Genomic DNA, 17304 nt, shown 5'->3' with positions numbered 1-17304 from the left:
TAGAGCATAATTGAACAGTCACATCAGTCCCTGCCGCAGCAGAGCTTACAATCTATATTCCCTACCACATGTACACGCACACACAGACATTCTAGGGTAAATTTTGACATTTTCGTCTCCTTTAGGAGTTTAATTTTGAAAAATCCCTGCTTAGGGAGTGGCTGCAAATAATTGTTAGTTTCCAGACCACCAGCAGGTCACATGCTTCAGGTCACATGCCAGCAGGTGCACAGGGCAGAAGTCACCAACTTTTGCACTTTCCAGAGCACAATGGTGATGCGTTGTCAATGGCTGGCAGACCTTTTGTTGTTGTGTAACTCGGAATCTTTCTGCAAATCTACGGACAAAGACCTTTAATTTGGTACATGACGTGCCCTGCTCATAAAACCGTATCATAGAAAAGGACCACTCGTAAAAGTCGTTCTGTTACTAAGAAATAGAGTATGCATTATTTCATTTGGAGGTCTAAAAGTTGCCCATACACTAGTAAGATTTATCTGCAGATCTGGCTGTTTGGAACAAAAACATGGTTATGGATGAGTGACAGTTTGTCAGTTTTCCAGCATTTCCAAGCAAATGGTCAACTGTCATTTGCTCTCATCCATAACCATGTTTTTGTTCCAACCAGCCAGATCTGAAGATAAATCTGCGTGTGTATGGTCCCCTTTACCGATGTTCAATCTTGACCGCTTTTTAAACCGGCAGAAATAGCGGCCGTCTCCTTTTTAGAGCTGCTGTTTCCAACAGCGTTGAAAGCGGATTACAACAAAACCAATCCAATTTTAAAATAAGTCAGATCTGGGGTTTTTTTTTTTTTGGAAACTGCTGCGAATTGTCAAATTCACGGCCATTTTCGTCAATCCGCCTCCACCAACGCGCCCACTTTACGACACTCGGGGTATGCAATTGCGTGCTGTTTTTCGTGCCTTCTGACAGGAACTTGACGGTCAGCATTCAATGTACCTTGTTGAAAAATGGCAGTGACAATGACAATCCTAGGCCATTTGTGACAAAACAGAGCCTGGCTGTTTTGTTGGAAACTGCCTCCAATGCTGTCGGTAACGGCAGCATTGAGTAGGCGACAGCCGCTATTCCCACTGGGATTGAATTCCGCCCTTCATGTTTCCGTCCTGTTTCTCTCTCTTCCAGGTCATGGGTGGCGTTGAGCCAAGTCTATACACGGGGGACATCTGGTACACCCCTATCACAGAGGAGTGGTACTACCAAGTGGAGGTCCTCAAGTTTGAAGTTGGCGGCGTTACGTTAAACCTGGCCTGTGAAGTGGTAATTATTTTCCTGGCACATGGAGTGTGGGGGGGATCCTTACAAAAATATATATATTTTTTTATTATTAATTTTTTAGGGGTACTTGCTATTTCTTCTTTCATTGCTGTATAATGTTGAGCATTTCCATTAGTATTGGCTAAGTTTGGCTTCGTCTTTGCTGCGACTCTCCTGAGTTTTTTTTTTTTTTTTTTTTTAAACCATAATCTCCGTCTTCCAGTTCAATGCAGATAAAGCCATTGTGGACAGCGGTACGACCCTCCTGCGCCTGCCGGACAAGGTCTTCAACGCTCTGGTGGATGCCATTATTCAGACGTCTTTGGTGAGTCACTTGCAGCTGAGATAATTGGGGTACACTGGGAACCTGTGGCCTAATATGCACAAACTCTGTTCTCCAGGCACCCTAACGGTCCCGTGCTTGACCATAGGTGGGAATTTAACTCTGTGCCGAGTTATGAATAACTGTAAAACCTGGGCTGTTGGGGTCCATTGAGGACTGCGTTTGGGATCTGTTAGCCTAGGTAGTGGCCACGATTATTCTCCCCTCTCCTCTTGGCCCGATTCAGGCTGCCAGCCAGGTACAACTCTTGAGTTGCTCAATCTACCAAAGTAAATGCCGGTGCACAGTCATGAGTATGAGGGGTCAAGGATGAAGACACCCCCCCCCCCCCCCCCCCCCACACTCCAGTGCTTTCCCCAAGTTTGTTTTTTATTTTTGGGTGTCATTATTTCTGTTACTGGGTGTCAACGTAACTCATTGTGTTTTCTCTGTCCTGTCCGGGAAGTCCTGTGACACACGGCTGTGTACCTTTTCTATCCTTTGACAAACACAGCAATGGAAAGAATGGTAGAATCTGATAGTTGGGAGCAGAGTTCCTGCAGGTTCGGGAGTTACCTTTGCATTTCTATCCGTCCACCTCACAAGTTTACTTACTTTTACTTCTGCCAGACTGGTAATGACATTTGTGGCTGTATCAGTGACGTAACCAGTCTCCCACACCGGTGGCTAATCTGCAGCTTATCCGTTCGCTGGGAGCTGGTGACATCACTGACGCTTATGTAAATATACATACGCTATACACGCATTGGCTTGGGGTGGTGTCAGCAGGCAGGTTGGACCTTTGTTTGGTAACTAATGAGTTATGTTATGGATTATTACAGGTAATAATGCTGAAAAGAATTCCCTGATGGGTTTCCTTTTTTTTTTTTTTTTTTTTTTTTTTTATTATTATTTAATTTGTATGGCAAATCTTGAATAAGTTGTGTGATAGTTTGAGTCTTGTGAGGTTTCTGTGAGTTGCTGTCTGCAGTCCTTGTACCCTCTGCAAGCGCAGGCTATATTCTGACACGCTTCAGTCATTGATCCCTGTGCAGATTGTTGGGCCGGCGTACCACCGTTCGCAAAGCGGGATCTGGTTGACTCGCAAGGATGTGATTTCGCATCCGATCGAATCAACCAGAATAAACCCCATGGCCTGCCAGTGTCTATTCTGCATAGGGGTTAATGATCACAAATTCTAAATGCATTGTGGTTGCAGAGGAGAGGTGCACCAGATATTGATCGAAGAACGGCCTGTGAAATAAGTGGTGAGGGCAGAAACCGGGGACCACTCGGTTTTAAATCCTCGTCTGTCTTTTTCCCATAGATCCAGAATTTCAATAATGAGTTCTGGACCGGATCGCAGCTGGCGTGCTGGGAGAAAACGGAAGAGCCGTGGGTCTACTTCCCCGACCTGTCCATTTACCTGCGAGACATCAACTCCAGCATGTCCTTCCGCCTGACCCTGAAGCCGCAGGTAGGTGCTCCTGTCTGACGCGTTACTAGCCATACTGGCAGGTCCGTACCTATTCCATTCCGTTTTACCTGCGGTCATATTGGGTTCCTCACTCAGACGCTTGGCTGCACCCGTTCCCAGTTGTGTTATACCGACCGCCCAGTAATCTCTCTAAAACGGGGCTTGACAATTTATTTATTTTTTAAATCTAGGAGCCGTACACATTGCAGTGCGCAGCGTGTGGTTTGATTTAGATTGAATCTAGTTCGAAAGGCATGCGATGTGATCTAGTTCCAAAAGTAGGTACTTTTTGCAGATACTTTTTGTACCGCACGGTACAGAGTGTGCTATGGGCACCATAACTCGCCCACAATAACCAAAACTCTGGCCACATTGCTGCTGATCTGTCAGGAGGGGGAGAGCCGTAAGATTGTTCCCAGCGATCATGATAAATGCGCTGCGGCTTGTTCGCCCGCGACTAGATTCTGCTTTCTCCCTTCCTGCAAAAAAAAAAAATAATTTGGTCGACCTGGCCACCGGGATTTGTCCAGCCCTGCTCTAAGAAATCCCCAGTGGATCTACAGAGGGCGAGAACATTTACAGCGCATTATATACCGTGGCCTCAGGAAGTGTTCTGGGTGCATGCAGAGCAGGGTGGGGTGTTGTACTGTGCGCAGTGTGTTGGGTTGCGCTGTGTCCTTACAAGCAACGTTACAGTTGTGCAACAGCTTTGTGTGCGAGCAAACAGTGTAGACAAGAACAAGATGGCACTTCTCCAAGCCCCAACCTTTGTTCCGTAATTATGCAAAGCGCCTCATATTTGCTGTTATAATCCAGATGATATTATGATTGGCAGAGTTTAGTGTTATAGGTTGTCAAAATCCTGTCAACATTCAGACCATGTTTACATTTTGATGTAATTAATGTTCTGTTGACTTTGTGGATGTCGGCAGTTGACGTGTCGGTTGTGTTTGCCGCATCTTATGCTGAACACAACCCCCGCCTCTTCTTCTTTCCTTTAGTTGTACATCCAGTCCGTGCTGACATTCCGTGAGGATCTGAATTGTTACCGATTCGGCATCTCTTCGTCGCCCAACGCTCTGGTGATTGGTGCTACCGTCATGGAAGGCTTCTACGTCATCTTCGACCGAGCAGAGCGCAGGGTGGGATTTGCTGCCAGCAGCTGTGCAGGTGAGAGGCTGAGGTGGACATTAATATGCTTTGGACAGGGCCTGGTTTACACGTCATTAGGCAAAATTCTGAGATTAGCGGGTAGGGGGTGGTGTGTGTGTGTGTGTGTGTGTGTGTGTTGAATTATGCAAGTTCATAATTCAACACACACCCTTGCCCCCTCCAAAATGGAGCAGGTATTGCCAGCATTTTATCCCACATCCTGCAAACTTCACTATTATTGGGTAGGATGCTTGAGATCTGCCCAGTGTTCCGGGTACAGGTAATCTGCAACTTTCAAGAGAGTCGGTAAGTGTGCGCAGGGCCGGATTAACAATGGGCCTGATGGAGCTACAGCTGCAGGTCCACTCTCCAAATAGGCCCATTTTGTAGCTGATGGTCAGATATCAGATGTCAGAACTGGAGATATCGCCAGGCAAAGCTGGAACATTTTTCCCATAGGATAACATGATACCCGCTAATTCCGACCCTCACCTGGTTCCAACGGCATTACAGAAGCTCGAGGTTGATCTCAGTCTAACCCAAATTGCTGGACCTTCAATCTGATACCAGGTTGGTCCATATGGGTTCATTGGTTCCAGAGATATTGTGGGTAAACCGATTTTTTTTTTTGTTTCTGAAATGTAATTTTATGGCTGTTCATGTTGTTTGAGGACAGATTTCTCTGGAACCAAATGGCCCAGTTTCACAGGACCAAAATCATTCAAAGCCTACATGTAAATGGGTCAGTTGGCTCCAAAGATATAGCTGGTTGTTTAAAGGGGGGGGGGGGGGGTAGTTTTCTCTCATCACACCAGAAAATACAGGAACTAGACTGTGTAATAGGGGCCAGCCTGGGTGAATCCCTGCATTTTCTAGTGTGAAAGGGGTATTATTTTAAATAGCCGGGACATGCATTGCTCTGAATACAGCCGGGCAGCCCCCTGCTCTCTGCCCGGCTGTCAATGGCTGTCATTTCTGCCCGGCGCTGGCTGTCCCCCAGTTACCGCAAGCAAGTATTCCCCCTTGGCAATAAGCATGCAATCCGACATGGCAATGAGCATGGAACCCCTGGCAATGAGCAAGGAACCCCTGGCAATGAGCATGTAGGTAAGCAGCACTTATGTAGCATCATTTTTAGTAGGCATTATGGTGTTTGGCTTAATACTTAATGAACATTATGCTGTGTAGCTTAATATGCAATGGGCATTATGGTGTAATTTTGAATGCGCACAATGCCCCTGTTTATGAAGCATATTGTGCATTATCGCTCAATCTGTTTGGTATAGTGTGTATTTTGGCTCAATCCATGTAGAAAAATAGAAATTTTGCCTTAATCTGTGTGTCATAATGTGGATTATGACTCAATCCGTGTGCCATAGTGTGAATTTTGGCTCAGTCGGTGTGGATTTTTGCTCATTCCATGTGGCATAATGTGTCTCAGGCAAGTACAGTATAAAAGGGTTACTATTTTGTTGCATGATTTGTATAAGGAGTATATGAGGTCCGGTATGATATGCCAGTGGTCGGAATCCCGGCGGTCGAAATAACGACGCAGGAATCCCGACCGCCGCAATGCCGACAAGGGGGGGCTGTGGATCGCTCCCCCTTGCAGGCACACTGCGCTGGCCACGCAGCGAGCCCGGTGCCTCGCTACGCTCGGCACACTATTTTATTCTCCCTCTATGGGTGTCGTGGACACCCAAAGAGGGACAAAGTGCTGGCATTGCGGCGGTCCGGATTCCGGCATCAGTATTTCGGCCGTTGGGATTCCGACCGCCGACATATATCGACCGCTTCCCGGTATATGGGCCCTTATTCTGATCGGTGCGGCCCGATCAGAAATATGCGGTGATGTCCGTCTTTGCGAATCCCCGCCTTCCATACGGATCGCCACCTCCGTCCGTATGCGGATATGTGGCAGTCCGCATGAAAGTGGACGGGGATACGCCTCCTCCATGGTGGGAGCAGCCCCTGCATTCGATGGTCGCCGAACATCGAATGCAGGGCCGCACGCTCCACCAGGTCCCGCAACACAAGACCACACGGACACTTGTCCGTGTGAAATCTTGTATGGGGGCGGGCAGCTGACATCCGGCGATGTCAGATGCCCGCCCCGTACCCACGCGTCACGGCCTCATTACCATGCATACGCCCCGCGTTTGCATGGGAACGCCCATGAAACGCGGGGCGTATGCATAGGGTAATGAGGATAAGTAGCCCCTCACGCCCCTCTACGCCCCCTGTGCGGCGTATAAAGAATCCATGCGGCGAAATCGCCTGCACATGCGCAGAGTGACCTCTGCACATGCGCAGACGATAAACATCGGCGGGCCGTACGCAAGCGGGAATATCCGCACCGATCAGAATAAGGGCCATGGTGTGGTAAACGTAGGTGACCATATAAAAGGTGCTGAAATGTTATCTACTAAGTTTTGGCTGTCAGTATTTTTTTATGACTGGAGTGCCGCCTTACCCCGCAAGTATCTTACAATCTTAGGACATCGGCATCCTGTGGGTGCACCTTTGGAGGGCACCCGCCAATATATCTCCCTGCATTTTCCTATGCCAGCCCCCTGCCTTTTCCAGGCATATGTAATTAGTTGAAAGAAGTTACACAAATAGAGACACACCCATAAGCAGACCACCCAACCAGAACACTGGCCACGCCCCCCACATTATTAGGTGCTGGCCCCTATTATTGCGCATAATAGGCCCTTCATAATTTTCAGCTCCAGGCCCATTTAGTCCTCAATCTGGCTCTGAGTGTGCGCGAAGGCGAGGAATAAAACCATTCTTAACCCTTTCAGGCGCCACTTTAAAATAAGAACATTAACGTCATACAACGTTCAATGTAGACCATTTTTTAATAATATTTTAAAAATCACCGTTAATTTAACCAGACTTTTTGAATTGCAAAACAATTTTGCACTGCAAAGGGTGAAAACATTCATGTATACATAAAACCGATTCAGAACTGAATACTTCTAAAGCCTAGTTATTGACGTACAGTATGATGTGTATTTTTAGCTGTAATCTTGTGTTCTGCTGTATCCAGGCACCACAAAATAAAAGCTTTTCACAGTTGGCATAGTGGTTAGTATTACAGGCCTCGCTGCACTAAGCTCTGGGTTTGATTCCCATCAGGGGTCTCGATGTGTGGACTTTGAATATTCTCCCAGTTCTTTCGAGGGTGTGGAGTTTGTATGTTCTCCCTGTGCTTGCCTAAGTTTTCTCCAGGTACTATGGTTTCCTCCTACCATCCTATTTATGTCCGATTTATGTCCGTGGTAAGTGCAGTTAGTGAATAATGAAAAATAGTGACTACTTTTGGTACAAATGCGAAAGGTGGGACTGTCCATGACAATCGGGGACTGCTGGCAGTGACTGTGTCCGGTATGGAGATCCGATGTACTGCTGGCTGCAGACGTAGTCTTTACAGCACTAATGAGTTAAGCCAGCATAACATGTGAAGTGCCCCTCCTAGTGGTGTGTACTGTGACCGATATGTTTGCGGAGTGACCGGTACGGTTACGGATGCTTGTTGACTTTGAGCGATATCAGTGCGTCCCGTGTATGCGAACATACTACGTACAGGATGAGATGTATCAAGCCTTGGAAAGACAATAGCAGCCAATCTGCTCCTAACTGCCATTTTACATGCTTTGTTTAAAAATAATTACAATTGGAATCGAATTGCACCGCTAGTAAAACCCATTCGATTTAGTACAGATCTGCACTATTTAGTCTTTCCTGTACAGTCAATTTTTTTTATTCGATTTTCGATGCCGAACATTGGGATCGAATCTGCATCGACTGCTGCTGACAACTGTTCGATTTTGACTATAGGGTCACAAATTGAATTGAAAGCTAGTCAGAATCGCACCTTGTATGGGGCATTATTATATAAACCTGTGTTTAGTCATTGCGTTACGAGGGGCAATAAACTACAGCTGTCTGAATTTGGCCTTCAAGTGTGTTTCCTAAAAAAAAAAAAAAATACACCGTACACCCTAGTTTTCTGGACTGCCCTGACTATATATCTAATTGGTGCAGATGAGGGGCCCTGCAGAGAGATTAGACGTGGGTCAGCCCATCCCAATGGTGGGTTATTAAGGGGTCCATAAGAATAAATGTCTAGGGCCCAACCTGTCCCCGCAGGCTGGAGAGAGGCTTTTGGGGCAGGAGAAGCCGGGCTCCTGCCTACGTAACATTAATAGCAGAAATGCACAAAGCTTGACCAGAAGTAACAGGGAAAGAACAGAGGGGTCCGTGAAGCCATGGAGTTGGCGATGTTTAGTGACCCTCACTTTGGCTGGGTACAGGAGGTCGAAATGCTTGATCGATTTGGAATATCAGAAATTCTGGGCCACCTAGGAGTAGTTGGCTGTTGACCACCAGATTCCACTCCTCCTTGTACTCTGAAGCTGAGGAATTTGGGCGAAGTCTAGCGCATCTCATTGGCCATATCTGTGATAAATTTGTGGAGTCCTGGTGGGAAGGGGACCACCAGAGAGGATGTCCTCCATTAGACAGTGAGGAGCAACGGGTGTCTTCTGACAGTAAGGAGCAGGGGGTGAGGGCCTCTAAGTATCAGCCTAATCTCCCCTCAAGGTGTGGGAGGACAGGAATGGGGGTGGGGAAGCATGGCTAGGAACAACAGCCTAATCTCAATGGGGTGGTCAGGGTTGAGGGAAGGGGGGTCCTGTCCAACCGCTTCAGCCTAATCTCCTCAATATGATTGGTCAGTGGAGCATTTTCAAATCTTATGTAGGCGTTGAAGAACGGTGTGACCTTAAGCTGTAGACCTGTATCTGTTCACATGGGTTAGAATGGGAGGGAGCAATGGTCAGACCAATCAGAGGATGCGGAGATATAAAGGAATTGCACCATATAACCAGTGGCGTACTAGGTGTAACCTCCTTCGTACTGAAGGCCGATACAGGGTAAAATACAAAATGTGGACACGCAATCATCATAGAACAAAAAACTGCTATTCCATTTCCAGACCTTAGAGTGGGAGATTAGGTAAGGGTCCATTGCAACCAGTAAGGAGTATAAAGACCTTTATCAGGAAAGTCCCAGGGTGGGATGCAGGAAAAGCCTATTTTGTGGTTATCCAAAAATGCTGGTTTTGGAGGTTTGGTCAATTACCGCTTACGCACCAAGCTCTGAAAGTCTGGAGCTTAGCGGTAATGGACAACACCAAGTTTAGATGGTATTAACCAATAGAAGCGTATGGGATCCTTAGTGTTTCCCCTAAGATGGATCCATTAAGATCTCTCCCAGCACCCCTTTTGGCCACTGCGTTATTATCCCAAAGGACATTGCTTATTGGGACAGCCCTCCCGGCGGGATGCAGTTAATATCCCGGCGTTCGGGATCCCGGCGTTCGGGATCCCGGCGTTCGGGATCCCGGCGTTCGGGATCCCGGCGTTCAGAATCCCGACCGCCGAAATACCGAAATATTCTCCCTCCGTGGGTGTCCACGACACCCCTGGAGGGAGAATAAATTAGTGTGCCGAGCGTAGCGAGGCACCGGGCACGCTGCGTGGCGAGCGCAGCGAGCCCGCAAGGGGGGGCGATCCACGTCCCCCCCTTGTCGGCATTTCGGCTGTCGGGATTCCGGCGTCGGGTTTCTGAACGCCGGGATCCCGACCGCCGGGGTTCAGTACTGAATCCCTCCCGGCATATTAAAAGTAAAACAAACAAAAAATATCCTATTTTTGTAGTGGGATAAAGAAAGAACAGTCCTGATGTAGTGTCTGCTTATTGCAATTAGATGAGGCCCAGTCTAGATATCGGTTTGCTGTGACTATCTTGAAAAGCGGTTAATAGCTGGCCAGGAAGCGGTTAATAGCTGGCCAGGAAGCGGTTAATAGCTGGCCAGGAAGCGGTTAATAGCTAGCCAGGAAGCGCTTAGTACATCATGATCTTTGTTTGTGAGCAAAGAGCTTTCACCTAGTGATTTGTTGACATCTAGTGGGTAGTTTAAGAATTGCACAACTTTATTTGTTGGCTTTTTATTTGACATAATTGTCCCTTTAAAATCTGTCCTATCTAATGTCAGTGGTTACCAAACTTTTTCAAATCGCGGCACCCTAGGGTGTCAGATTTTTTTTTTTTTGTGGCACTCCTAGGACAATAGTTTCTTATTTTAGTACTTTAAAAAAATAATACATTTAATAAATTGTTTATATGTCACGCTTAGGATAATTTAGGTGGTGAGATACAGTATTCGGTACTTGTGTTGTTTGTATTCGGTACTTATGTAATTTCACGGCACCCGATTTATATTGGATGCGATATCGGACGATATATCGATGCGACCCAAAGCGATTTTGGACCTGTTTATAACCCCACTATCCACTACGCACGGAGTTGATTTTACCCTTCCACTGCATAAACCAGCTGGTTCTCCGACCCCCTGCCTGCTTACATCCTGCTATCTATCCACCACCCACTTGCTTGCACCTCTTGTAATCTGTCTCCCCTTCCTACTAGATTGTAAGCTCCTCTGAGCAGGGCCCTCTTCCCTCCTGCTGTCAAAGCCCACTTCTCTTCACATGTCACTCACAGTTCTCCTATACTCAAACACTCAGTGACCATCTTCGTCTGCATACTCATCTCCATCATTGGCATCAAGCCTCTAGTTGTATGTTGATTGAGTCCTCACTACTTATATCCAAGCTGTAATGTGTATTGAACTGTGCGCTCTTTATTTGTACTGTATTTTTGTTATTTATTCAATGTTATGCCAAGCTTTGTCTCCCTGTATTGTTCCTTTGTACGGCGCTGCGAAACACTTGTGGCGCCTTATAAATAAAATTATAATAATAATAATAGTGTGGTGAGCCCCACGGATTACTGCGCTCGCCACACTATATAAAATCAACTCCATGCGTAGTGGATAGTGGGGTTATGAAAAGGTCAAAAATCGCTTTGGATAGCATCGATATATTGCATCCGATATATCGGCCACCGTAAAACTACACAAGTACCCAGTATTCACATATTTTATGATTGGAAGCCGCCACAAGCACTGGTTTTGCCTATTTTATATTGAGCATAAGTAATTTTGAATTGGTCCTGGACCATCAACCCAGGTCACCCCTGCAATTGCTCCGCAGCACCCCAGGGTGCCATGGCACACTGTTTGGAAACCACTGGTCTATAGAATGGTGGAAATAGGCAGAAATACAAGTGCGCAGATACAATTGTTATCAGATTTAGTGTAACCTTTATATAGAATATATCCACAATATAATGTTAGATGCCTAATTGGTCAGTAAATTGTAGTGTAGGGGCTCCTCATGGTAAATTTAAACTGTAAAATAAGGAAGATGAAGTGCTCTTGTTTTTTTTTTTTGGGGGGGGGGGCACACTTTTGGTTAACACTTAATAATAGTCCTTTTTGAAATATATGTAAACTGCAGTTTTTACATGTTTCAGGGCAACCTGGAGTATCATGTAAATGTACCAAGATAGAAAGCAGGTATTTTACATAATCTTCCAAATGAGAAAATACAGAGAATGTGTAAGATTGAGAACCATGCATTTTAGAAGGTAGAGTATGGTCCCTCAAGGATGCAGACCATAGGGGTGTCCATTTTGTGGGAGAAGTTAACATTCTTGAGATTACCTCGGTTGGTTCTTCCGACAAAATGGCTGCCTCTGCTGGTTTCCTTGATCCTATTGTGGCCATTTTATAATATGTTCATATGTTTTTGGAACATCTGCTTATGGCAGGAGACCTACAGAGGCCACAACAATATAGTTTCAACACCCCTTTCTGTATTTCTCTTTCCAGAAGTCAACGGCGTGAGAGTGTCTGAGATCTCGGGACCCTTCAGTACTTCGGATATCCCCAAAAACTGCATAACCAGCAACCCCCTCAGGGAACCCCTCATGTGGATTATATCTTACACTCTTATGTCCTTCTGCGGCATCGTCCTCTTGGTACTTGTGATTTTGCTCGTACTTCCCAACAGGCGTCACCCGGACGACCTCGAGCACGTCAATGACGAATCCTCTCTGGTCCGCCATCGTTGGAAATGATCGGGGCTCCGGGTGACCGGTGCGCTCCCCAGACCAGGATAATGAGACCAGACTTGGTGGTGTTTTACACACAGACTCGCTCTTTGCCACTGAGAACTCTATATGGGACACAACCGCGAACAAAAGACATTTGTGCAAAGTGGCGTCTTCTTTGTAACTTTTCCGTACCATGCCGATTCCAAAGTACACGAAGATGGCAGCGTCTTAATATACTACTGTACTGAGCAATCCTCCTCCAGCCGGATGCACTGTATGTATCACCGTTAATGTTTATCATGTATACTTTTTGTACCGCTTTCTTGGAAGCCATAGGTCAGAACTCAGGACCACTCAGCTGATCCGGTTACATCGTACGGGTGGCTTCAGATTGTTACACTTATGTGCACTGCAAACCCAGGCTGCTGACGACTTCTTTCCGTTCCAGATGGACTAAATGTTTTTTGTTTGTTTTTTATTATCTAATCTGCTAATTATGCTCTAATAATCTATCGCTTACACATTGATAAACAATCCTACTTTGTAGACCCTTGCTTACATAAAGGGCCAGATTCTCTAAGCTTTAAAAGTGATAAAATGGAGAGTGATAAACAGCCAGCCAATCAGCTCCTGTCTGACATTGTACAAACAAAGTCTGTGACATGGCAGGTAGGAGCTGATTGGCTGGCTGTTTATCACTCTCCATTTTAACACTGTTGAAGCTTAGAGAATCTGGCCCAAAGTCTGATCTCCTGTAACCATTTGCGTCTTTAATAATCTGGCATGGGGGCTATGACCAAACTCCCCTAGCACCCCCCCCCCCATGTCATTAAATCCTTGATTTACCGATGTCGCTGCTCGAAATGCAGATTATTAATGGATGTCGATTGCATACGTCTGTGTTCTTGATTAAGGTCCATCATCATGTAGAATTTATAAAGATAATCTTATTGGATGTGTTTGTGCTTAAATTCCCAAGCGCTAGTGCTGTACAATTTTGTGCAAATTTGCAGAGGTGAAAAATGTTTGAACCAAATGTACCGTTCTAACATCCGTTTAAAATTCCCACATGGATTATAGGTAATGATGCATTAATTGACATAAATACATTGTTATGAAGTGTGGTAGACACCACCCTCTAGTGGCGCAACATTGCCGCTCCAATCTACTGTGGTGAGAGGGGTGATATGAAACTCATAATCTCGTCTTCCTGCTCAGTTGCTCCGTTCAGGCAGCAAAACTTTAATTTCGTTATTTAATAGGATGGAACGATGCAGTAATTTGGGATAACAATTAACACTTTGTTACAGAAGTCTTTCAATCACTTTGTATTTCCGGAATATTTTCTTGTTTCCACAGTGATCAGATTCCTGAATAATGTAGACTATTTTTTATTTTTTTTATTGTTTGAATTCTAAAACTTTACACTGAATCTGAACACACAATTTATTAAACCAAGAATTGTATCTGTGTTTCCAACTTCTTTTGGGGGTTTGAGGGGGGGCTGTGGCTGTCTATATAGGTTAACCATGAATAGTCAACTGGCACATGGTCGACATGGAAAAAAGATTGACGTGTGAGACAAGATCAATGCAAGCAATTAGTCGACATGGCTTTTTCACTCTTTCTGTCATTGTCGACATGGACTTCCACAATATCGCATCGCATGTCCCGCAAAATCGCATGCGATTTTATAGGGTGTGTGATGCCATGATATTAGGTATACAATAATATGATTGTATGTCCCAAAAATAGATTTAACGGACACTATCCACGCCACCCTGAAGCGTGGTGAGCGGCGGCGGAACGCGTCCTTTGACTTTTTCATTACCCCACTATCCACGTCGGCGTGGAGTTGATTTTATATAGTGTGGCGAGCCACCGAGCCCGAAGCGTGGGGAGCAGACTCGGATTAATTTACATGTATTCCGCATCCCCTTGCGGGGCTCGCTGCGCTTGCCACACTATATAAGATCAACTGTACTCCGACGTGGATAGTGGGGTAATAAAAAAGTCAGAGGACGCGTTCCGCAGCTAATGTCATGGCATCACACACCCTATAAAATCGCATGCAATTTTGCGGGAGATGTGATGGCCCGGGGCTGAGAGAGCAGTGAATAAATTACATAGGAAAATCACTTTGCATGGCCCATGCGATTTCACTACACAGAATAGCCCACTAAGCAAATTGCTTAGTGGGCGCCGTGCTAGGAAACAAGTACCCATTTCTGAGAGAGTCCTTCCTGACAGAACGCATTGGTTTTCTAGCAATGAATATGACTGCTGTATATGATGCAGTGTTTTGTCATAAAGCAAAAAAAGCACAACCTGGCTGCGCTGCAGGTGGGGCAGATTTAATGTGCGCAGGGAGCATTAGGTTTGGGAGGTACGGTGTCCAAATTTGAAATATAAATTGTAGTGTGAAAAAAAAAAAAGCTGCCCGGCAACTTTGGCCAACATCCATGCAAAAACAGCCTGTATCTACCCTGCATGCAAAATAATAAATGTACAGGTGCAGTGTTATCTGGTCTTTGGGTTTTTTTAGATTTATCCCCAGCTCAGAATCTGAAATAACATTCTGAGGCTCCGCTACTTAGAGAAGTTTTGATGCAAAACAGTTTCTCAAGTCACAAAACAAAAATCTGCAGACAGATGGGAGTTAAAATATTTCCTTTCAGCCTCTTGGTTCTCCATAGGTAACGGTCTGTGGCAATCTGTGCCAGTGTTTGTAATACAGACATCTGTTGAAGTTTATAGGTTGGAATACTTTCGCCAGTCCCTGTTGGGCGATCCTCTCCTTACTGCTACTCCTATATGCAGTATACGTGCACTTAGTCTAGTATATTGCTGGTATGCGTTTTTAATGATTCATATGTTAAACCTGTCTGTGTGGTATTTCAGCGACTGTACTGCTGTTTAATCTCAGTTAAAGCTGCACTTCAATTGGCAGGAAACGTGGTATTTATTACGGGTGAGCGAGTCCGGTTTTCTGGGAACAGGACTCTGCCGAACTACCAGTTCTGAGCCAGGATCAGTGTCTGGTTTGGGTTTTTCCATCAGACTCTGATCCCACATCGAGGCAAAACGCCATCCGGCTGTTGGACTCTTGCTGGCTTTGGATTCCATAGAAGTCCCAGCTGCTCAGCGCCATCTTCACTCCAGCATAAGAGTGTGCGAGACGGACCTCTGTCTGTGGGTGGTGATGTTGGGTGGTTGCTGCTGTATCACTCCAGGGGTGTCTGGTCTGCTCTGCTCTCAGTCCAGGGGCGCTGCCCTGTCTGCCCTATATAACTCTTTACTTTGCATTATGATTTTTGGGGCCTAGTTCTTAAAACTGCCATCCTGCCCGCCGCTGCAGTGCCACTCCTAGATGGGCCACGTGTTTGTCATGCCCACTTGTGTCATTTAGCATAGTCACCAGCGACCTCGGTGCAACCTTTTGGTTTAAAAACAATATTGTGAGGTGTTCAGAGTAGACTGGAAATTAATGGAAACACCCCCCCCCCCCCCCCCGCATCTAGTGATACCCTATGGAAACCTATAGGCTTCCCTGTGTCGCTAGGTGGTGAGGGATCTGATTGGTTACCCCCCAGAATGGCTCTCTGCTGCTGTATCACTGTGCGCATATGTGGTGGGGATCCCCTGTAACCATCCCATTGGTCCAGGGACTGGAATGCATTGCAAAGGGTTGCTCTGATCAACCTTAGCTCTCCCTTCCCGCAGCCTAACCCTACAGGCCCTCATACACTGAGCAATCAATCACAGGGAAAGAGCCCAAACGGCAGGTGACTGGCAGCGGGTCTGGTGCGCATCGTGCCGGAAACTCCAAGGGCGAGATGTATTAAGCTGAAAATGCGGTAAAACCCCAGTTTTACTGTATTTTCCTATGTATTAAAACCCAGCCGCACCGATACCGTATAGTAGGGTATCGCCACCTTTGGGTGGCGATGACGTATAGAAGCCTATAGGCTTTTTGTCACTGCATGCCGCCTCCGCTGCAACCCTGCCACCTAGCTGACCCCCCTCCAGCTTACCTTTCTCCCCCTAGCAAGGCAGCCGGACATCCTTCCGGCCGCAATCTGGAGGAGGTGCCGGGGACAGCCACTGTAGGGGAGCAGTAGGCGGCTGGGACCCCCCCTCCGTCACCACACCGCGATGCCAGCCGCATATGTTAGTACATATGCGCTGGCATCGTGGGGGGGGAAGGGGGGGGGGGTGGTGAAGGGTTGGCGATGTATATTAATACATCCCGCCCCAAGTCTCCCTGGCTGGAGAAGCAATCTGTGTGATTACTTAAGGCTTTGGGCAGTCGCGGCTGGGATTACACTCAGCAGGACCACATGCGATCATGCCATCTGGGAAGGTCCTAGCGGTTCAAAGGAGCATTGCATGCGGCTTAATGGAGGGAAGAGGTCGCTGAAGTGTATGGGGGCCTTAAATCTCATACTTTAGTGCCTAGACCAGGCATGTCCAACCTGCAGCCCTCCAGCTGTTGTGAAACTATACATCCCAGCATGCCTTGCCATAGTTTTAGCATTCCCTCATGGCAAAACTGTGTTGCGTATTATGTGCAATTAAGTATGTAGCAAATTCTAATTGGCTCCTTCTATGGAGCTTGAAAATAATCAGTTCTAGAGTTCCTCCTAGCACCCTGCACCTTTCACAACCCGCGCAGCTCCTGATTCCTACCTGGGGAGTTTTTCTCTGCTGTGGTTCTACTAGGGCGACTGAGCTGGTAAAAGGTCTTGTATCACTAGACTACAAAGATAGGGTAACCAGGCTGAATATGTTTTCCCTGGAGAAACTGAGGTTGAGGGGTGATATTAGTATGTTCAAATACAGGATTGGGAACCCTATGGAACCGGGAGATGATTGGTCACTAACAGGCCTATACTTAGGACACGCGGCCATGTACAGAGGCTCGAGGAAAATCAATCCTGTACTGAATTATGTTACGAACACAGACTGATCTGTATTTCAGCAGAGACGTACAGACTAGCCTTGGCTAGAAGCACCACATCAGAACTTAACACCCCAGGAA

The 17304-nt window shown here is 46.3% G+C and overlaps 1 protein-coding gene across 1 annotated transcript in view; it reads left to right on the top strand.

Moving 5' to 3' along the window:
- The window catches only part of BACE2 (beta-secretase 2), a 46438-nt gene extending 33570 nt beyond the window's left edge, over positions 1 to 12868 (top strand). The window contains exons 5-9 of the mRNA XM_083171668.1: positions 1150 to 1284; positions 1505 to 1606; positions 2931 to 3080; positions 4082 to 4250; positions 12040 to 12868. Coding sequence (XP_083027794.1) covers positions 1150 to 1284; positions 1505 to 1606; positions 2931 to 3080; positions 4082 to 4250; positions 12040 to 12287 — 804 coding nt within the window. The 3' untranslated portion in view covers positions 12288 to 12868. The remainder of the gene's footprint in view (positions 1 to 1149; positions 1285 to 1504; positions 1607 to 2930; positions 3081 to 4081; positions 4251 to 12039) is intronic.
- The last annotated feature ends 4436 nt before the right edge of the window (positions 12869 to 17304 follow it).

Source organism: Crinia signifera, chromosome 2 (assembly GCF_055691185.1).
Source record: "Crinia signifera chromosome 2, ASM5569118v1, whole genome shotgun sequence".
NCBI lineage: Eukaryota > Metazoa > Chordata > Amphibia > Anura > Myobatrachidae > Crinia > Crinia signifera.
This window is presented reverse-complemented; position numbering and strand designations above follow the sequence as displayed.